General features: G+C 37.9%; 1 protein-coding gene across 2 annotated transcripts in view; it reads right to left on the bottom strand.

Annotated features, from left to right (window-relative positions):
- The window catches only part of SEMA3C (semaphorin 3C), a 126228-nt gene that overhangs the window by 28478 nt on the left and 74122 nt on the right, over nucleotides 1-23628 (bottom strand). For both annotated transcript variants that reach the window (XM_059817294.1, XM_059817295.1), the window contains exons 5-11: nucleotides 19508-19627; nucleotides 15769-15859; nucleotides 11801-11920; nucleotides 9725-9867; nucleotides 7574-7688; nucleotides 5407-5476; nucleotides 2510-2654 (exon numbers count right to left, since the gene is read on the bottom strand). In XM_059817294.1, coding sequence (XP_059673277.1) covers nucleotides 2510-2654; nucleotides 5407-5476; nucleotides 7574-7688; nucleotides 9725-9867; nucleotides 11801-11920; nucleotides 15769-15859; nucleotides 19508-19627 — 804 coding nt within the window. The remainder of the gene's footprint in view (nucleotides 1-2509; nucleotides 2655-5406; nucleotides 5477-7573; nucleotides 7689-9724; nucleotides 9868-11800; nucleotides 11921-15768; nucleotides 15860-19507; nucleotides 19628-23628) is intronic.

The following is a 23628-nucleotide window of genomic DNA, read 5'->3' as shown; positions in this document are numbered from 1 at the left end:
TCACAGCATATTCCCCAACATGCTGTAGGTACAAAAACTATTTCTGTAAACTCTGAAAAATGGAAACTATCCTCAAACATCACTGAATTTAGTAGCAAGATGCCAATTATGTAATTCTTTTTTCCTTTCTTTTTCCACAAGTAAGTTTTGCTTGGGGAGAAATAAGAAACCATTGGTATTTAGTGAAGGGCAGCCAAACACTGCGGAGTTGATTATGGCCAAATGAACATATTGCTTTATTTAATCCTACTGAAGGTATACCGAAGCCTGTTCATTGTTTATCCAACGTACTGTGACACAATGACCATTCATTTCTGTCCGGAGGTTTAGTATGAGTATCTCTTTATGCAACTGTAAAGTAGGATTTTCCATGTCATATAAAAAGGCATCCCTGTCTAGTCCAGCATTCCAGAAGTAGCAAAAAACCTACGTTCCACAGGAAAGAGGCTCATGCCCCACAGCCTGCAAGCATGGTTATTTAAAGTTAACCCTTTGAACACAAATTTTGAGCAGGAAAAAAATCACCATGTCCTGATTTTTACAGATGCTTTGACGTAAGTGAAAAATAGATTTTGTGGCATGCATTTAAAAGTAGGACTTCTTGGCAGTGGAATAAAAGCAAAGCCAAACAAATCCCAACTTAGAAAATACACATTTAAGATACTGTGTTGTGGCTGAATTGTGAGGAAGCACAGAAAAGCCAGTGATTAGAAAATCAGCAATGATCCTCTTAAAAGAATCTCTTTTGGCTTTGTTTTTTGTGAGAGCTATGATCTAAGAACTTATCTTCAAATTCAGAGCTCATCGGCACATCTGAAAAATTTAGATGATTTCTGTCACCATGTTAAATCCAAATCTGAATTTTCTTTTTCCCTTTCCTTTGTGCTGCCCAATTTCTTTAGGCCCATCTGGAATACCTCATAAGTCTCCATGAGGCGAACCAAGAATAACATGGCAGTGGTTGAGGAAACATACACAAATACAATATTCTGAAGCAGCAAGAAACTCTGAAATGTGACTAATCACAAGAGCGTGAAACTTCCTGTTTAAATGGGCCATTTATTTTCTTTTTTTGTAAAGTTTAAGCTTAACACCTTAGTGAACTCATGAGATTAGAGCTGTACGAATTAATTGCAAAGAAAGAATAATGCTAGCATTAGACCTTGGTGCAATATCAGGTATTGATTAGCTAATTCTAGAAAACTGGGAACATAATAGTCCTAAATCTTACAGCCAGTAATAACTGCACTAAAATGTCATGAAGAATTGTGTGAACAGCGAGAGCTATTCCATGTATCTGTGCATTAGTGTACGAGAGAAAAAGCAAGAGAAAGAACAACGCAAAGATGAATATGAATGAAACAGTGATATGGTTTAAGGTTCTTGCAGTGACTTGCAAAATTAAAATAAAATTTAATTTCCTGTGATAAATAGAAAAGCAACAAAGTGTTCACCTAAAAAAAAATTATACTACATCATTGAGAGGTGATTTATGATTCTGTGCATACTTGTTTAATTCTGATACTTAAGAAGTTGTAAGAAGACTTCATAGGAGTCAACAAAAGTCCATACTCCATACTTCATTTAGCAAATATGGATTTAGAGAAGATTCTAGAGAAAGTTCATATATTCTTCATTAAAGCTGGAAATATTAGACTTCATACTTCTGCTAAATCTAAATTAAGAACAGTGTAAATAAATAAAGAGAAAACTGCATCAATAGCAATTTTTATACACCATAAAGGTGAAAAGAAAAAAAACCCACAATTTTGTTTAAAATCTTTCATGGGACATTTTTGTAAAATTTGGAAACAAAGCTAGCTCTAAGGATGTACAGACTTTATTGGAAGATTATTACCACCTCTGATACAGTGAAAGAAAGTTCTGAAAAATTTTCAAGGCATAGAAAAAGCATTCTTAACAAGGAGGACTACTATGAACTGATTGGCATGAAAACTCATCTATTTCCAGGTCTCTCATCTAAGATTCAGTACCTGACAGGGTATTAGACCTAGTCAAATGACAAGTCCCAGAAGCCTTGTTCTCCAACTACATCTCCCAAGCATCCCAGCAGAGCTGCAAAACTTTAGAGAACTATGGAAAATTCATACAGACTGAAGACAGATTTACAGATGTTTGGATCCAGACTGTAGAACACAGTCACAATGCTGTCTTTGTATGCCTATCTATTTAGCTATCTTTTGCTCAAACATGCACACTAAATGTAAATTTACATGTCAACAATATGACTGCCATCTAATGAAATAATTCTTACCACCTTTTGAGCAGAAAGAGCAAGAGTGATTAACATCTTGCATGACTTTTAATTCTCTAGAAGATTTCCAGATACTACGTGATTTGTATGGCAAGCTGAGAAGCAAATAAAATTGTTCTGAACTGTAACTGTCATAGTCACATACAGTCCATTCTCCCGGAATAAATAATATTTATTTATGTATTAAACAAAGACAAGTAATTGGCAAGCCTGCATAAACATCTTTGTACTTACGGTGCCAGGTCGCGGGTACGGAATTCTGCCCTGATATGGAATCAGCTGGTGGTTTGGGCCCTCCTTGTGTGCAAATGGCCCATTGAACACCGTCTGGATGTCGGATAGATGATACACACACACGGCTGAGCCTTTAAATATGGAGCTGGAAGATAGTAGGAAAAGTTAGCATTGCAAGCTACTAACTTTTGTATAGCTTTTCCGTCATTTTGCATGGTCCAATAATGAAAGGTACCTCTGAAAGAATATATTTAATACAATTTAATGCTTCTATTACATGGATTTAATACATTTGAAATCAATTAATTTAGCTTCCCAATATACACCATCACTCCTTAAGACCTAGCACCTTTCTGAAGTGAACTGAAAAAAGAGGGAGGAAGATACTACTCTACTGGTGAAATAAGAAAATTTCCTAATGTTGAATATAAAAGAAATACAATCTAGCCCCAGTTAAATCAATGGCAAAAATATTGCTGACTTCAGTGAGACAAGAGTTTTACAAACTTTGTATTGCCAAGCTCAGCACAGGTTTCCAGAACTCCCTACCAGCATAATAACCACAAGACCTCCATGAGCCTCCTAAAATACATGGCTAAAATATTAATTAAAACATCCAGCGCAATTACAGTTGGTTAGATTATTACAATCAGTTGCCAGCTTTTCTAAGCAAAACGGGAACAGGTTGTGGCTCTAAAGGAATTACTTTTATACAGTCCTCAAATCCACCCACAAAACTCGTCTTACAAAGACCCCCTCAAAAGGGTTGAAGTTTGATGCTTCCTGGGGAGAACCCAGGGAGTCACCTAAGAGAAGGGCATGTTTTCCCACTGCTCTGGGTTCAGCAATGGTCTCAGATGTCTCCTCAGCCAGCACAAGCCCTGAATGGCCTCCATCACCCCGTGATGATGGAGGGCACTAGGGGAATAATTTCCAGAGTGATGCTAAGGCTGACTGGAGTGAATAAGTCTTTTTTCTCCTCTCACTGCATATAAGGTTTGGGATATTTATCTTAACAAAGTGGAAACTCCAAAGAGTCTGAAATCTGCCTCAGGTTAACGGTAGGATGAAGATAGTCCAAGTAATCCTCTGTTTTCAACTGAAAAAGAACACTCCAGAAAAAAAAACTGAAAACATTACACATAGTGTCTAAACACGGAAAGTGCAATCCAAATCATTGCTCTCAGCTATAGACGGATTAGCAGGAGGAACCTTTTAGATGGGTTATGGTATTTGTGGAAATTTTAGTAGGTATTAATAGGTTTTAAGAAACGTATTTAATCTTTCCAGACGTCATTTGTTAGATATACAGCAGATTATGCCACCAAAATAATTTGCTTCAATATCACTTGGTTTCCTTCTGTATGGTTTAGATAAAAGTACTAATAGCGATTATTTGGTGGGATATTTCTCTCTTGCTACTGTTATGAGTTGGAAGTCTACAGAGGTGAAGATAAAGGAACTAAGGAGTAAAAATCATTATGATCACTGTATTTAACTAGGTAACACATCCAATCTATTAGTCAAACAAAGAGAAGAAAGCCTAGACCATGTGGTTCATGATACCAGAAATGCATGAGTGTAAAAATTTCAATAGGGAGAGAAAACAGCTTGAGAGCCAGGAAAAAGTGAAGTTTTCTCTTTGTTGTCACCTTATACGGTCCTGTGATTCAAACCTCATTTCCACTGCAGGAATACCAGGAGAATTAGGTAAAAGTGTTTCCAGTTCAGGCATGTTGCATCCACAACCTAATCATATGTGTGGTTTTACTGCTAAACATAACCTCAGCATTTTCTCTTTTTGTGCAGTAGGAATCATAAAATGTAGACAGCACCAGATGTTTACAAGTTATGGGATTCTTTTTTTCCCAATTAAATATCATAAAATCATATTTTCCTGGCTGGTTGACACATTTGAGAAAGCAGATCCCTGGATCTACATGAAAAAAGACAGAAAAGTGTATTCGGAAAAAATATTTTTTCATGCAAGGATTTTTCTACTAGAAATTTCCATCAAAGGAATAACTAGTTATAAGTTAAATAATTTGCTAATTTGCTAAAATAATTTAAATTAAATAAAAAAATAAGCAAAAAACCTCTTTGAAGTTAAGTAACAACAGCTAAATAATACAGGATAGTGTATCAGAAATCAGTAAGCAGTAACTATTTCTACTCTGTATACTAGCACTATGTGGTGAGGGCAAGAGAAAAGTGAAAAAAATGAAGGTAGAGATGGCAGAATCTGTTGTTCCACCTGTCGGTCTATCTTTGTGGAGAGTTGCAGCATAGTAAGCCATATGTAGTACTTCCACTGTCTTGGGAGCTCATTGAATGCTTTCTGAGCTGGACAGTAAGTGAATACTACTGACTGATAACAGGGAGCTTAAGGCTGCAAGGAGGTGATCAACCGCCATATAAGCTTGTCTTTTCATAGCCAGCTGAAGCTGAGATGGGTTATTTGCCATCTGTGCAATCATCTGCCAGCTGAGAGACTGGAAATGATTTGTTTGAATTCATGTAAGAATTCCCAGTTTGATCCTTCAGGGTGCTGGATGTCCTTCAGGAGGTGTTAAGTGCTCTCAGATGCCACATGAGTTCACTGCGTTGAAGTCATTTAGCTTTCTGCTGCTGAACAGTAACAAGTGGCCCCCCACGGAAACATTTTCCCAGTGCCAACTGACAGTATGTCAGGGACCAGTTTGCTCCAAGCAGCATAGCTCTAACACGGATAGCAACAGCAATGATACTGAGACTGTTACACCTGCATGCAAACGGTGGCCACAGGAGACATACAAAATTGCACAGAACAGCCTTGACCACAAACCATCACTTTCAGTTTTCCTACAGAAAATTGGGCAGGTCAGAAAGGTAATTTTTTTTCAAATCTCCCCATTTACCTTGATGTTGTAAAAATTCCATACACAAGCGTTGTTCTGGGGTTATCTGTCTCTAAAAGAAACACATCCTCTGTAAGAAAGAAAAGGAAAACAGAAAAACATTTTTAATACTAATAAAACCTTTATTTTCCAGTTTAATTTATGACTTTATTCCTGCTAAAGTCAACAGCAGTTTTGTCTCAGACTCGAATGGGAAAAAGCAGGCTTATTGTATGAATGGGTCATATGCATAAATTTAGCACTTGAACATTCAGAAACAGATTTGGAAATTAACTCCACACCATCTAGCCTTATGAAGACAGAAGGCAAAGATTTTCAAACATGTTCAGGATCCATGTCCCACATTTCTCTCATCTGGATCTCATTTCAGCAGGTTGATTAACAGTAGGCAAACGTTTAAGTTGCAGTAGGTCAAAGACAAAGCGTTCCCATTGACGGATGTAATCCAAAGCAGGACAATTAGGTGTTTTATCATCCAGTAACACACTCTAGATGCCCTCACCAGCTCATTTTCAACACGATATGAATGACAGACAGTTTTGCAGTGAAGACACTGAGAGATGTAAACCTCCCAGCTTCTGCTGTGTAGGGATTTATTGAGTGCACTATGCAAAGCTGTACCTGCTCACTAAGCTGAATTTGCCCACCTTTGCCTCTGATCTGCTGATTTGTTTTTACACTTCAGGGAAAAATACTTTAATCTCTGACAGTTTCTCCTTACAAATGTTTCTAATAACTATAATCAAGCTACCTCTTAAACGTATTTTACAACACAAAAAGACTGAACTGTTTGAGCTTTTTATCATAGAATATGTTTGTTCTTTAGCTTTCCATTAATTTATGTGGCTCCTTCATTTAACCCTCTGAATTTTTTAAATATTCTTTTAAACATGTCAAAAGCAAAAGACTTCACCATGCAGGACTGGAAGTGTTACACTCTCCTGCATTATACCTGAAAACAGAAGCATGTGCTTGCTCTCTCCCAGTTTTCTGCATTTCCAGCTGTGATTGTATTCTTCCTCTTTGCTAGAGGATTGTGCTGGAGCCCAGGCGGAGAACATTGTCTCCTATTTTGTATGGTCCTCTATTTTGTCATACAGAAAACTAAAACCAGTTATCCTACTGCTTTGTTGAAGAGGAGTGGACTGGTAAATCACAGCTCTCAAAGATGAGTTGCTGTGGCAGTGCTAGGAGGCACTGGGAACTGGGAGGCACTGAGTCAGTCCTCTAAGCACCTTGGATATTCTGAGTTACAGCAAGTTAGGATCTGCTCCTGGGCCCATCAGGTTCCATCGAAACCTTGAATGAAAGCAAGCACACCAAAAGATGTAAAGATATAAAGTCAAAAAGACTCAAAACCCCATTTGCTGTGATGACAATCAGGAACAATGCCAGAGAAAAGAGACAGATTACAATGGAGAGAAGGTCAGAATCAGATGCAGCCCCCGGGTGAGGTCCATTAGCTATTTAGATTACTTATATATATATTTATACTAATACACATACCAGATCTTCCAATACCTGAATCTAGAACTATGACTTTGTATGTCACAGCTGTGGATGATATAGAATTTGAAACTTTCTGATAATGTTGTTTGGCACTTAGGTATCTATTAATTCCTTATACAGCTTGTGACTGCTCTATCGATTATTCACTGAATATTTATTCATAGTGTTATTGCTGGTGCCAGTAACAGGATTTATTAGTATTATCTTGAACTATAAAATTGAGGCCTCTACCCAGTGATCAAAAAAGAAATTGTATTGCGGAAAAGCTGTGTGTTATACAGTGGTATAAGAAGCAGTTTAAAACAGATGTATGTTAAAAAACCTCTATCATAATCGTAACTAGGAGCAAAATAACAATAGACTTCTCTTACGTGTTCCCTTTCAAATATTAATTCTTTACATATTACATATATAATTCCTTTACATACTCAAGATTAATTACCTGTATTTCAAAGATAATGATAATTACCCAGAGAGATTTATGAAGAATTTTTTCATTTCCTGTCATAAAACTGCAAGGGGAATTTTGTCATGAATTTCTACTGGGCCAAGATTTTACTGTCAACAACTTGACTAAGGAGCTGTATGAACATCAATAATTAAATATGCACAGGTTGCAGGATTTAGATAAAACTTTTAAGGGATTTTCTTGCCATACCTAATTCATCAAAGTACGTTTCTGTTCCATCTTCATCCATTACTGAGCATACAAGTCTTGCTTTCAAGAATGTTGTCCACTTGTTCACGAGACTACGCTGACCACCTGTGTCATTCTGGAAAGGAATATTATTTTCAGAAAAAAAAATACAACACAGGTAACATTTTACAGGGCTTTCCCACATTTTCCTCAGGTTAATTTGACTCATCATCTAGACAGTTACGCGGGTATATTCAATAGAAAAAATAGATAAGCCTAAACCAAATCCCCTCATCTAAACACTCCAGATGCAGGAAAAACAAGGACTAGTTTTCTAGGCAGACTTTCTGTGCTGGGCTAGCAGGCTTGGGAGGGTTGGGCAGTAGATTTTGTGCAGCAGCAGCAGTGTGTAGGTATGATTGGAAAGGACTGTGGAGGTCTGTATTGCTCACTGACACCTAGTGTGGAGAAGTCCATGCTACCTCTAAAAGGTCTAATAGGCCTATGGAGGGATGTTTCCTCTAATCCTGACAGCAGTATAGCTGCATCCGACCTAGTAAGCCATGCTGGCCCATGAGATGGATGCTCTGAGCTAAATTCAGAAATGATGGCTAGCATGGGTCAAGCCAGTTTTGCAGTGGTGCAAGTCCTGCTGGTTTGGTCCAGAGCTGCCTTGGTCACAGCTCACTCAAGGATCTCTTCATCTCTCTCCAGTGCAAGGTGGAAATAGTAACTGCTAAACCAGATGGTGCAGCTCCTGCCTCACTCTGCTGGTGAACACCTTTGATAAGTGCCATATCTTCCAAACTGCATAGCATAATGTCACCCAGGGAAAGGCAAAAAGGAAATGTAGAAGCTAGGCAAATGTAATTTCGATGAAATGCTGTGCCTGTTTCACTGGTGCTCCTGGAGCTGGTAATCAGACTTTTTGGGTGACCCTAAGGGGTCTTTTGAGGGAGGTCTCTCTTGGCCCCATTCTACTAATATATTTGGCCAGTCTCAAAGGTGTTGATATATGAATATGATGGTATACAAGTATACAAATATGACTGGCTCAGATTTATTTTCATCAGCTGTGGGATTCTGCCACTGACTTCAGCGTAAGTCTAAACAGGCTGAGTCCTTTCAGAAATCATCTGGGCTTCATTATAACAGTAACAATAACAAATACAGTTATAATTGTGTGAAATGTCTTCTTGCAAAACACCCAAAAATGCCTTTGGGCACCCTCACAAAAATACAGAAAATTGAGATTATAAAAGAGATCACATGCCTCATCATTTTGCTAGAGGAGTTTAACACAATCCCAAACATGCCCTCACACCCATGCACAACAACGTCACAAAGCACCAAATTCTAAAGAAGACCCAGATTAAAGACAGGGAATACACAAACACTCACAATTGTCTTCCTGAGCCTTTCCAAAACAAGGAATGGAAAGGCTAGCAGTAACTGTGCATTTATAATTTTTCTCTCATAAAAAAAAATCCATTTCACCAGCGATATTAATAGCTGCTTCAATAATTTTTCATCTAGAGTTGATTACAGACATGAAAAAGGAAATAGAGACAATGAGGAGTGCTGTGATCGTAAATTAATTAATGCACAGGAGTAGCCATAACTCCTGAATTTAATTTTCCTGTGTATGCTTTTAAAGTCAGGCTCACACACACATCAATGCAAGAACTCAGGAAGGACAGATATTGTAAAAATGAAAACAATATTTGAAAGTTAAATCAACCCATTTAAAAGCTTGGCTCTGATATTTCCAATGTGTTTCAAAGATTTTGAGCGTGTGTGTGTGCATGTGTGTGTGAAAGACTTCACTATATTATAATTCAGCTTTTCTAAGCAAAGAATGTACCTCATTTGTGCAAAGGACAGCAAGGCTGGAAATTCAACACTGGTAACTATTCTGACTCAGTCAGAGAAATACACAAATCCCTGAATCTCCATATTTCCACATCATTATATGTAAAGCCAGATATACATAACATGTTCAGACCCTAGCCGTGTGTTCAGTAACGGCGCTTCTTAATTATGAATGTGGAAGCTGAAACAGGAATTTTGTTTCAAATATAAATCAAAGGCTTTTCAATCATTTAGTCTTCTAGCTTATCATGTCACACTAGCAGCTTGTCCCAGCAACCTGGCAAACAAAATAGTTCTTACTGGGCATATTCTTGCAATCATTGAATGAATTTGCTTTGTGCTGCCACTGTTGTCTGTGAGTCTCTCTTTGAAGAAGAAGTAGATTTTGGCATCGTTGGGGTCAGTGCCATCTGGGATAACATGAGCATCCACAAAAATAGGCTCTGAAATGAAACAGTATATCAAAAAGATGAAATCAAAAGACGTATCAGTATAAGCAAGTAATGATTTGACAGTTACTGACTGCTTCAAGGAAATGCTGTATAAATGCTATATAGAGGTTCTGCTGTGGCAGGTTAAGCTACATGCTCTAGCCTCCTGTTTGTGTATACCAGATATCACCAAGTAAATGGCTACTTGCTGGCAGCCTGAAGTTTCTGCATCCTCACATTTTACCCCACAGCAGATTTTTAGAAAACCGATTCAAATGCAGAAGCAGTAGTATTAGATTACTGCAGAGATTCAAAGACTTGGAGGAAGAAGAGGGAAGAATTAGTGTGTTATCAGGGGCACTTAAGGAAAGACTCACTGAGGCAAAACATAAAAGTAAGCTGTTGAAAGACTCATTAGGCAAAGATCAAGTAAGGTACATAAATAAGAGAGGGAAATAACTCGTGGAACACAGAAAAGGAAAGCTGGATATGCAAATGCTTGAACAACATTTGAGTTCATATCAGAGGTCAATAAACATAACCGAGTGTACATGCAAAACACTGCAAAGGAGCACTAGTGATAGAGCAAAATAATTTATATCCTTAACAGCAAGCATATAAGGGACAGTGAAGGAGTCCTCAGAAGACCTTCTCCTTTTTCTGAAGGAAGAAGGGGACCTTCTTCCTGCATGAAGGATATATCTTTTCAATGATCATGCAAGATTGCTTGATCGGTTGAAATCCAGTACAAATCTTGAAACAATCTGATACAAAGGTTGGATCTCTGACAGAAAACTCACTTTAGACTGCAGCATTTTTCTATTCACACAAGCCCATTCTCAATTAATATAACAAATGTCATGACTCTGGCTCTAAAAGAACATGGAAATAAATTGTGCTTGTCAAGTACCTGTTCTGAGCATATGTAACAGGTAGATTTTCCAGAAATTAGGCATTTTAATGGTTCGTTTTCCCTAATTCACTTTAGGGTGCACACTTCAGGGTGTGCAGGTAAGTCTAAGAATGTATAGCAAACAGAAGAAAAATTTAGAAAGCAGACATAGTTTCACATTCATAGTGAATTGAATTTATTCTGATTGCAATCCTGTGAATACACTGTAGTCACAGCCACACGGGACTAACAAGAGTCACCCTAAAATAGTCAACACAAAGCCACAGTAACTTTACTTCAACATACCTGAAGGCTTTTTTAAATTGGAACTGCTGCATCAGTTGCTCTATAACCTTTGACATCTACCTCTGCTCAGAGGGTTGACCACCATTTTAATTCAAAATAGTTTAATTGGAAGGAGTCTTCTTATGAGTAAAGTCAGGGAGAATTTTCACATTGATTTCAGTGAAGCCAAGAGTTAAGTGTTTGTACTCAGAAATAAGTTTTCCTACTGTGTTTTGATAGTCAATTTCTTACCACTGAAATAAATGGCAATAGTTGTCACTGACTTCTGTGATAATGGGACTCTCTTCTACACACATTTTGAATGCAAGTGGTGGTGAGTCTTCTGTACAGAGGTGGATTAGTCTGAATTAACTGAAGTTGGTAATTCATTAGAAAAAAACTTAGAATTAAGCACTCTTATTTAAGGCAATGTCTGATGCATTAGAGGTGGAGAAGGCACTTCCCTAGAAGTCAGATTGTCTGACCACTTGCCGTTTGAAAGGTTTTCATAAACCTTCCCTTGAACAGTTTGGTTCAGTCTTAATGCAAAAAAGGCCATCGAGTGGGGTGGTGTAAGAGGTTGGCTCATGCAGTGAACCCTTTATATCTGTGCATTATCTACAATATGTATTTACACACATTTCTTCATGATTCAACTTCATGAATTAAATTCAGAGAAAAGCTCTTTAAAAGACAAGCTCTTTAATTTAAACAAAGCAAAGCCGAATCTCTGTGAAACCCATTAAAAGTAAAACAAAGGCATCTCACCGCTCAGCCACTTGGAGTTGTGCTGGTCGGTTCGCACTGCATTCCTCCTGGTCAGACTCCGAAAAATGGCCGCATCCGTCCCCATGAAATCAATATACATTCCTGAAAAAAGCTCTTCATCTGCGAAGAATTGAAGTGGAAGGGAAAAAGCAAATGCATTGTTATGGCTTTTGGGAAATCCATGTTTACTGATCTGTTTTTATTTTAAACTTGTCAGCACTTTATTTACACAGGAGTCTATACAGATAAATATTGGGTCATGGGAATGGGGTTCCCCTCTGATCTACAAAGACACAATCTAGAATGCATGAGAATCATCAGATTTTTCTTAAAGACTTTAAGGAACTGTATAATTAAATGCAACAGCAGAACTGCATATGTGGTGAACCTTTCTTTGATATGAAGTTTAGTTGCTCAACTTTCACTGCTAAGGATGACTGGAAAATCAGGCTAGTGTTATCAGAAAGAATCACATTCAATTTTTTAAGTACGTACTTCAAAAAGCTTGTTTTGTTATGGGAGTAGACAAAATGACTGGGCTGAATTTATTGCTGGTGTAAAGTGGCACATCTATTGCAGTCGATGGATCAGTGCCAATTTTTAACAACAGCATTGTCAGGGCTGCCCCAGGCAGCCTGAAGCTGACTTCAGTATTGCAGAGGCCAGACAATCATATTACTGAACTTTACACAGAGTAATACGGAGCAACAATTGTCCCCTTTTATGTACTTGCTTCTAAGTATATTATGCTTGAACAGAATTAGACACGCAACTCTTACATTAACAGCACTATGAACTTCTGCTCCCTGTGCAGGGCTGAAAACTCAGTCCATCAGTCAGGATGTATATCTGTGTTTGTGTGAGTCTGTGTGTGTGCATAAATATACGTATATGTAATTATAATTCTAATTGCATATACTATCATTTTCTACTCTGTGAACAACCACGCAATTTCCACTGACTAATGACAATGAAACCCCAGAGTAGAAAACAGTAGCTAAAATAAACTCTAACTCTCAGAGTGGGAGTGGTGGCTGAATACATTCCAGTACAGCTGGGTCCTTTGATTGATGTTTTTGTCTGAATTCCTGGACTACCCAGAGAGTGTGGTCAAGCTGGCAAGAGTCGCAAGAGTCACAGGTTCAGAAGCGCTTGAGGCTATTTTTACGCTCTGTGTGTGTGTGTGCGTGTGCATGCATCAATATGGAAGACTATTGGCTCATGAGAAAATTAAAACTCTGGAGATTTTGTTTTTCTGCTGCTGGCTAGAGCCTGAAGTGAACCCCTGCAGAGCAGCCAGCAGCCACTCTTCTGCTCTCATCTCTCCCAGTGATGACAAGATTCATACACAGGGGATTTAAACAATGCATTTGCTGCATGGTTGTGAAGCATTTACTTCGTAAGCATGTCTTGACAGAATGATGTTAGTTCTATACTGATTTATAACTGATTTTGTATATTGGCCTGATTGCCTCAATCCGTCAGAGCTTCATTCTTATTGTAAAATAAATTGGCTGAAAGAGATGAGGCTTGTGGTTCTCGCTATACATATAAGCACACATTTTAACAATAGTACTACACTATGTAATTTTAATCCTATTACTTATCAAAGCTATTAGTTATGTCTTAAGAATTCCTAGCATCTACTTGCTAATCATGTATCAGATGATATCCATCAGCTCTACTTCCTTTTGGTTAAACTCTTAAATTCCGCACAGCACTTGGTCTGCACAGCACAACTAGTTCACACTACTTCTCTTTGTTATTGGGGGAATTACTGAATTGATGAGGTATGTCTGCTTTCATAAATATCTCAGAGTCTTGGTGGGGTGAGAGACATGCATCCTGCACATTAGTTATGCCAAGATTTTTCAAAGGACATTTTTCATTGCTTTGATGCAAAAGTGTCTTTGTACAATGGCAAATTGTACCAAGTTCAAATTTGTTTTTATAGCATCACTTTCCTCTGAAGGGTGAATCAGCTTTCCTGCTGTATTCTAGGCTGGTGATACCCAAAATTGTGAGGAAATTGCACCTATATTTAAAAACAGTTCTTTTGTTGTGGAAGAGTTAGCTGGTCTGGCAGTATTTCCCATCTTCTGAAGTGAGGGGAAGGAATTCCTCCTGCAGAAAAATACTCAAAGGAGAGCTCAGTCCTCGCATTTTAACTCAAGCTGTGATTTACAAAATCTTCCCTTTTCTGGCATGGATATTGAGGCTAAATTCATTCAAGCTTAATGTTTTTGAAGTGACTGGACTTTGTACTAACAGGGAGAAAGTATAAAACTCAATCTATGGGACTCTTTTGAAAAATAATGTGACCTTTGAGAAATAATTTAAACTTTGTAGATGAATTATGTCATGAAAGATAAGTCAAACACTAGGGAAGGTCTCTTCAGTCACATAACTGAGAGATCAAGGAAGGTAACGTAAAGTCTACTGAGATGAACAAAGCTGCCATAGATCTAGTGTAGAAAAAAATCAGCTTACTGTATATACAGTAATTCAGAAACAATGTACATTAATGGTGTTTCATAAAATCCAGAAGGAATAAGGAAAGGAAACTTTATTTTTAATGACAGTTGATTCACTTAATAGTACCAGAACAGCAATGAGTAACAGTGGATTAATCCACCACTGACTTTGAACAAACATTTTCCTTACACGGTGAGTGTCTGTAAACACTGACCATAGATCACTGATGAGATAAAGGTGTAAGTGCAGCCAAGGTTTGCAGAGGTATCTAGGCAGCATTTGCCTATTTTCTAAAGGTGCTTCAGTTCATACCTCTGTGAATTAAATTACTTGTCCTTTGTACTAAATATATTTGCAATGAGGAATCAAAAAAAAAAAAGTTAATTTATATTTCGAACAGACCATATAGGATAGACTATATGACACTTCCCTTAAGCTCCACAAGACTCAAACTTTAAAAGAAGTATCTGGCACAATATGTAATTGTGATTGATTTCAGTTGAAGCTGAATGACAGAAACACCACGCATTGTTCCCTTGTAAACCTTGGGTGAAACATGCAGTACCTGTGTGCACTAAGTTTTATTTGCTAAGAAAGCCTGAAAAATCTGTGCAACTGCTGTTCCCTTCATAGCCAAAAATACAGCAAGGAGTAGGCACATGTTGAAAAATCAAGGCTTTGGCACTAGAAGTCTGTGAACATGCTGCAAATGTGAAAGGTCGGGTTACACTAAGTATATATAACGTGCCTCCTGGTTGAAAAAAAAAAAGAGTTTCTTTTACTGATGACTTAGGTTGCACAAAGTGTATGCCCCCTTTGAGTTTTCAGTTAGGTGTGCAATAGGCACTGTGGTAATTCTTTGTATGGGGTATATCTCACAGCCACTGAGTACAGTCGCCGCCAATTCACAAGACTATTTGAGGTGTGTCAGTTGTATCGCTTTCTGGACTTTCAAATGGAAGAAAATTGCAAAAGTGGTTGGGTATAAAGCCAACTGAAGAATGAAGAACCTTGCAATAGCTGGTGGGCTCTACAGCAGAGATGACAGCAAAAATGAAATTCAGAGTAACTAAAGTCTTCAGGCTTTCTTTCCCTGGCTACTTTGAGATTTTACAAATAATTAAATGAGACACAAGTGCTGTCTAGGATGAACAAGGTCAGAAACTGTTCAAACATAAAATGCTAGACAGGGTAATGCAAAGTTGAAACTAACCCTGGGAAAAAATGTGTAAGCTGGAAAAGGGACAAGCTTTTGTTTTCTGTTTCTCTCTCTCTCCTTTTCAACAGTTTATTTCTGCATTTCATTTGTACATCCACCTTTAGCTTCACATAGACCTTGAAACAAGGATGGACCCAACCCTTATGCCCATCAGCCAGACAAATGGTACTGCTCCTTGGAGGCTGAATTCTGTGTCCAGCTCGTTTCAGGCATCCCGTCAATCCACACCACCATATGAGTTTAGACCTCAGCAACTTGGAGTATCTTTACTTACTGATCATAACAGACACCGTGTTCACATTAGGGTTGAAAGAACAGCGCCCCTTTCCTGATTCACACTTGGAGTCAATCTTGAAGATTTGTTCCTGCAATGTAGATTTGTGTGTCACTTCTCATTTCAGAAACCATCAGACGTAAAGTGATTTTTATGCTTGGCCGTTTCCAGCATGAACAATGCTCAGCACTGCTGGCCCCTTTTGCTGTATTATCAGCAGTTTAGCTTTCCTATGCAGAATTTCATCATCTTTTTAGACAATTTTTTCATTGGTACCCAGTCATTTTCAAGACTCTTGTTCAAGATACTGAAACAAAGAATTTTTCCCTCTAGCTCAGTTATGCTTTGGAGATGTTGACTGATCTCTACAATAACATCTGTGGAGATTACTTCTGTGTTATTGAAGTTATTTATCATTTATTTGCTGAATACATGGTGATACTTATGCCACTTATTTTCGTTAATACCATTTATTGGATTATGGGTAGAGCTCCAGTTCCATACTGATAGATGATTTATCAATATCTCTTGCCATAGCCTGAAATATCTTGGAAATTTTTTGCTGTTTAGGAATCTTGGTATGGGGATTTGTTTATATTTTATGTGATTTATAAATAGGAAATACATTTGGCAAAGTAGAAGCATCCTGGACTACAGCTTGAAATACACACAGTCTGAATATCTTTAGAAAATTCACCCATCTTGGTGCACCTCTTCACTTCTTGGTTCCCAGCAATACTGAAGAGCACAGTATGCTGAGCAAGAAGGGACTCTGGTCCACGTCAGTTCCTTAAAACCTGCAGTCAGTAATGGCAGAGACATTGATCCATAGCACATCGACTCACATACCACTGTATACCAAACAAACAACTTGTTCCTAGCCTCCTATAACAAACTTCTAAACTTTAATAAAAGGCCAAAAGACACAACTGGAAGGAAAACCCCACCCAAACTTAAACCATTTCTGTTTTAACAGAAAAATGTAGCTTACAAAAATTCCAAAGAAAGGCTTCTGTGATCTACAGGTTTGCCAAGGTATTAGTTATTCAACTAAGGGCAGCAACTCTTTATATTCCCTTTAACAATTAATATTAATCACAGGGAAATGGGGATGCCACACAGATCACCCAGTAGCCATTTGGTGACAGCGAACTGGAGACTCCACCAACTTGAAATGCTCAGCTACAGCAGGAAGTTTTCATATCCATTATCCCCTATCTCTTTTCCCCCTCTTCTGTTTTGCCTAATTTAATCACAGAGATCTTATCTATTGTTTCAGTAATATGCTCTCTAAACAGTGTTAAAACATAAGTATGAAGTTTCTAATATGATCTTGGGAGATTTTTTTGTTGCTGTTTTACTTCTAGATTAATATGCAGCCTGATGTTAATCCATATTTACTATATTATACCACTACTTACCAATTCAAAATGCCCATTACTGCACTATTAAACTAGCTGCAGGATTACACTTGATTTTCATATATATTAAACTACTTTTTACTCTATAATTAATTCACATAGTGATTACATTTCTTTCTGTTTGCATTTACCTTGACATTAGAATGTATTTGGGTGAATAAGAGAGTCATTACCAAAGACCAAAGTATCAAGTGCGCCAAGCAAGAAAATTAATTATTTTTTAACCTCTGTTTCAGGGAAAAGGGCAACATTCTGCCTCATCAATGAAACCGCCCTTTTTGTGGGATTATGTGGAATCCTAGAGACAAAAGAGCAAAACAGGCCCAGTTCTTATGATTGTTGGATATGACTCTTACTGTCAAGCTTTGTAGCTTCTAGAGAAAAACAGATGTGCTTTCTAAAATATCCATTTTGCATGTGCAAAAACAGCCTTCTGTGCATGGAAAACTGTACTAAATTAAAGGTGAAATGATAAAAGCAGAGAAAAAAATGAGTTCTCACTAGTCCCATCAGCACTACAGAGTTCTTCATTCTGCTCTATTAATTAGTCATGCACTGATATATGCAGTGAGTTCAGAAGGAAATGCTTGGTTTTAAACTGTTATGCTATTGTTGGCCTGTACAGTAATGGCTTTGAGCATGCGATGCCTACAGTCAAGTGTCTGACAGATTCCAGACGTCTGAAACAGCAGTTTATTTAATCAATTGATCATAGTCATGTAGCTATACAGACAGGCTAAGCAAAGCCAGTTCTGCTCTTCCAAGACATGTATCTTTATTTTTAACCTAAGAAATTTAACATCTTGCATCATCTGGAGATGTCATTTCCCGCCCTCCCCCTACCCCCTAATCTCATTTACAAAACCCCTAAAATAATGAGATTCAGAGTTCTCTGGACTATACTACTACTTAAGCTGATAAAGGAATATTGCATTAATTAGAGACAAATGAGATCACTTTCCATGTTTTAAATAATTTGTCAAGAAACAGGATAATGCCGAGGAAAGCTGACCTCAGTTTCAAAATAAATCAAAGTAAGTTAATGCAGACTCTGTTAACCAGAAGGATGAATTTACTTATTCAGTTCTGCTTGCTTGTGCTTTTAAACCCAGGCCTATGAACCTCTACTCTTAGATAATTCATTAGGACTGAAGGTGGAGTGATTCAGACTGCATACTCTGTTAAGGAGGCTGGAGCCAGGTAACCATCTACAGAAAATCACTGAGATCATCCCATGCAAGCCTACCTGGAGAAACAATGATGTATCAGCTCCCTGGCAACCTCTGCAGTAGTCTTGGGTCTTGGCCGGAATTCCCATCCCACTCCCAATGAAATCAGTGATGAATTTCCCAGTGTCTTCCCTAGGAGCCAGCCCAGCTTTTAAAGCTGCCCTCAGATGGCAAAACTCCAGGCAGCACGCTCTGATCTTCCTTCCCAACACATCTGCTTCCACATTGTACAGGAAAATATACTGCACACTCCTGTGCCTGCAGACATGAATCTGACCCAAAAGCTACTGAGGTGCTGGGTCTCAGTTAAATGCTTTTCTTTCTCCTTCTGGTTGCTTAATTTATTACCTATTACATTTGCACATAAACAAACATTTCACTTTCAAATCAGGAAACTTGGACAATATACTTATGAAACATCTGGTACTTCGTGTATTGAAAATATACAGTGAAGCTGAATATAGAAAAACTGGAGACCTATCTAGAGAAAATAAGATTTACACTCTGGAAGATCCCACAGTGATGAGAAAACTTACTGACTTCATCCTGGCAGAATCTACTGGGGCAAAACTTGTGTAGCAGATGAAAGTTACCTGTACTGGGATTGCATCTAGTGGGTATTAAGCTGAAGTCCAGCAAACCTTCACATACCTGAACAGTTAGCCCACTTAAGGGCTTCTCCCAGGAATCAGTAACACATGGAAGCTATAAAAAGAAGTGGACTGCCTAGTTTACTTTTTATCTAACTAGCTGTTTCCTTTCAAGCATTTCTTGGCAATTTTTCCAACAAATAGTAGGAATGAATTCACCAGACAATGTCAAATAAAAAGCAGTATCAAATGTAGCCCAGTATTTGGTATGACTGTGGAATTTTGAACAACCATCATATTTGAGGCATGGGTTTTGATCATGGCTTTGCTTCTAGCTGGTAACAGGTCAGAAAACTATAGATGTTTGTTCTTCTTCTATTTAACATGGGTGAAGAAACCTATTCGGATCATTGATTTTTGCATTTTCAAAATTCTGAGGTTTGTGTAACACGAGTAAGATCCACCACAAAATGAGTGGATAAAATGAAAAGAGACGTACCTCGGACCTGCGTCCTCTGTTGACATACACACACACGGGGCTGAAGGCACCGCTGCCACAGACATACAGGTGTGTGCGATTGTACGACTGTATCACACGCACAAAATTTCCACAGCCATGCTGCAGGGAAAACAGAAAAAAATAATTTCTCATTGGCAAATGTTATTAGATGTTGGGAACTCTAGGGGAGAGACATGGTTTATAATTTTAATAGTATCATGAAAACTGCTACTGAGTTTGGTAGTCTTTGGATTTGAACAGCTATAGACTTCTGTTTTCTTTTCATGTCATTTTGCTTAGTCTGAGAACTGGGCATTGTTAGGCCAATAGAGAGGAGTTACAGAGGAGTGCATGTAACTTTCCCATCTCCACACAGCAATCTAATTTTCATCCACAGGCTTCTCTGTACCTTGCATGGGAAGAAGCAGGGCCTCTGCAGGAAAACAAGAAGTAACCTTACGAAGTTTCCTTAAGGATACCTCCAAAACAGTCTCTTTTTTCCCCCTAAGTTGTTCATCACAGCTGGAGACAATTAAAAAACAAAGCAAGCCCAAATCTCAGATCCCATTATTTGTGTAAAAACATTCTTTCCAAAACATTAAAACTCTGAAGAACACAAAGCAAGTTTGCAGTGAATTGTTGCTTCATATTGAAGATCAATGGTAATGTCTTCAAATCAGCATGAAAATTAAAACAGAATGTTAAGTGCCACACAGTTTCACACCATCAGATTTACAGTTTTCTCCTTTCAGCATACCCCTTTCTTCTCTTGCTATTTCCTTTTTTGACTATGATCAACTGTTAATGCACTTTAGGTTGAAAATAGAATTTTTTTCTGAACATTTTTCTTACTGAGATCCCAGTAGTGCCTTCATATTCAATCATCCAAACCTTCACCAAAGACAGTGAGAACTACATGTGTTTTCTGAGCACAGGATTGGAAACTGTTTCATCAGTCATCTTCATGAAAATCAGTAGAGTTAATCCTTGTTCAGCAGACGGCACAGTTTATTTATGTTTAAAGGCATTCACATTTTTGGTTCAGCAGGAGCTGGTACCCTACGACAACATCTGCAAACTGGTGCATACCTGTAGGTAGTTCAGAGTTCATAGAAGGAGTTTCTCTACAGGGAACACTGCATGTCCTCAGTTAAGTGTTAGCTCTAGCTGTATCAGAAAAATCCTTTAACCCAGTCAAAATATATTGTTTCTCTAAAGCTGAGGGCTGTTCCTAAATGTTTCCATTTTCTCATATCCAGCTATCTTAGTTTGGCTCAGAGCTGGCTTTAGTAATGTCTTGCTATCAAAATCATGTTTTTCTCAGCAGTACTACCAATCCACATTACCGCTGTGGAAAGGGAAGGACAGGTGAAGGTATACCACTAGCTTATATGCCAGAGTGTAAACCGATGCTTTCTTTTCTTGCTGTTTGCAGAAAACTTTTCTAGAAGACTCCTAGATAAAGGGTTACATGCTGAGAAATCTCAGGATGAAAGTCTTCCGGGATCAGGCCCAGGAAACAATGTCCACATGAACAGTACTGGTACATGGCACTTGCTACTCTGCTTCAGTACCATGCCATGCGCTTTCCAAAGTGTCTACGGCAAGAACACAGGGGTGGTTAGATGAACGGCTCTTTTCTTTAAGAACAGCCTTCTGGGGTAACCATCTGACACATACTGTGTCTTCATGTCTCTTCACTGATGATTTACAGACAAGTAGCACAAGTTGGCTCAGTACCAACAGTCTCCTATTTTAATGCTGCCCGGCAGGAAGACCACTTTATGATCTTCTCTGAGCCTTTGCCCATCTCTCTAGTGTTGAACCACTGAACTCCATTTGCAATTTGCTACATGATTAATCCGGGTACTGCACTGTGACTCCACAACTCAACAAAGCCAGAAATTGTTATTTCAGAATATATTCTGTAAGACTGCCATTCAAAAGCACCTATGCCTCAGTTTATTTCCCCTTCCTTGATATTGGAGTACGTTGTGCTTTTAAATCAGTCTAGTCTGAAGTGACATGAGATAGTTGTCTTCATGATGGATGTTTGTCAAAGGCAGTGGCTAAGATGTCGATATTCACATACTACTGGTGCTTCTCTTGGAGCTGATACCAAAACTCACTCATTAGCAGTGTCTGGGGAACTGCCTTACTGTAGGCATCTGAAAGTCAGACAACTACGCCCTAGGGTCTCATCACAGTAAATGGAGAGAATAGATGTCATGCTAATGTAAGCATTCAAGTTAGCCTGGTGAACACACTGTTTAGAGGTGACAATTTCTTTTCAGTAACAAAAAAGGCAGCCAAAGATGACAACCTCAGACACCAATGTTTGTTTAATGGTAGGGCAAATGAACGCCCCCGCCCCCAAATCGCCTTGGCAAAGAATTCGCTGATTGCATAAGTCCTCTATTGGCTGCTCCAAGTCCATCTATTCCTCTTTTACCTTGTGATAATCACTATTCTCTGATAGGCCAAACGTTATCATGAATTCACCCCCCCCCTTTTTTTTTCATTTAAAATTCTTAATTCTTCTGAACTAATTCTCTGCTTCTCCCATTATTATCAGGAATGAAACTCACAAGAATGCTAGTAAAATAGAACCATAAATTTTAAGTTGCAAACAGTGATTTAGTGTTGGGTTCTCTTTTTCTCATTATTTCAGTGAGCTTTCAGTAAGATACATCATTGATTTTAGCGGGAGCAGCAGCTGCTCTTCAGTAGCTTTTTTTTTTCTCTTTCAAACTCTTGAGGACAAATACTAAGAAACTTAACATAAACTTCTATTTTTGGAACTTATTTTTTCTTCTGCAATGCACAGCTAGGATTAAAAAAATCAGTTAAAGTTGATGCACATGGACATTCTTAATTACCTGTGTTACAGGAAATGAGCTGTACCCACAATTAAACTGTTGTAAAAACAAAGGTTCTATCCAGAAATCTGTCCACTAATGCAGCAACATTTGGGTACTTCAATATGATTAAAAGCTAGGAAAGTCTCACCACTAAACAGCCAAGATTAAAAGTTCTCTGGAGAGTCCAGTACTTAGTAGTGTCTTAGTTTTTTTTTCCCATGGATCACATACTTTGCATACAACTTTCTGCTTTTTTTTTTCTTTTCCCTATTTTTGCCCTAGAAGAGTGTCATCATATGTTGGAAACATGACTAAGATTAATAAACTTTTGTATTTCAAAGAAAAGAAAATTCCTTAACCAGTCTATCCCAAGTTGATGATGCATTTGACATAGTAACTAGGGTCAACATTAACCACCATTAACAAAGCTCTATGTTTGATTTTCACATGTAGTGCAAATTAACAGGCCACTAGCTGTAGAATTTACTGCACACTGCAGTAACCAGAAAAATGTAAAGATGTGTAGAAAAATAGGATATTAAATAGGAAAAATACTTGTTTTTCACCACCATAGCTATAAGGAAAGAAAGCAGGTAAGCTGCCATACCAACCATAATATAGTTATTCATAAAGAATAATTCTGTTGCTCTGCAGCAATATAGTGAATTACTCTCCACAGTTTCGAAAAAGCAATATCACAGCAACACTCTAGTAGGCCAACCTTCTGGGTTCCTTACATTCATCAGCATTTTCAACAGATTTTCAAAATAAAGCCCACACATCTTTTTCTTACAAAATGGACTCAGGTGAGTTATTGTAACATTGCAGTAACTGAATTGCATGTCATCTGTAGGCTTAGTTAACAATACAAACTGTGTAGCTAAAATAAATAGAAATATTAGCCATGATACAGAGACTCCTGAAACAAATAGTTTCAATTCAGTGGACTTTTGCATTAATTCTATTGTTTCTGAAATTAAAAGCTATATTTATATACACATGCTTATGTCCTTCAAACACTTCATTAATTATGATCCTAGATATATGCTGAGGAGTATGTTCCAAAGATGATTATACCTAATGTGAGGGCTTCTGATTTCCATAGTTTTTTTCCCAAGTAAAAATAGAAGGAAAATTTCATTGTTTTTTCTTATAAATTTAGGAGTGAGAAATTGCAATTTTCTAGCTCAGATTAGATTCTGAATTCTAATACTAAAATATCAGTTGGAAAACAGCTATATCTAAAGAGCTAAAAAGAAA

This window comes from Gavia stellata, chromosome 4, assembly GCF_030936135.1.
Source record: "Gavia stellata isolate bGavSte3 chromosome 4, bGavSte3.hap2, whole genome shotgun sequence".
NCBI classification, from domain to species: Eukaryota; Metazoa; Chordata; class Aves; order Gaviiformes; family Gaviidae; genus Gavia; species Gavia stellata.
The sequence above is the reverse complement of the archived record's forward strand: the minus strand, read 5'-3'. Positions and strand labels throughout refer to the sequence as shown.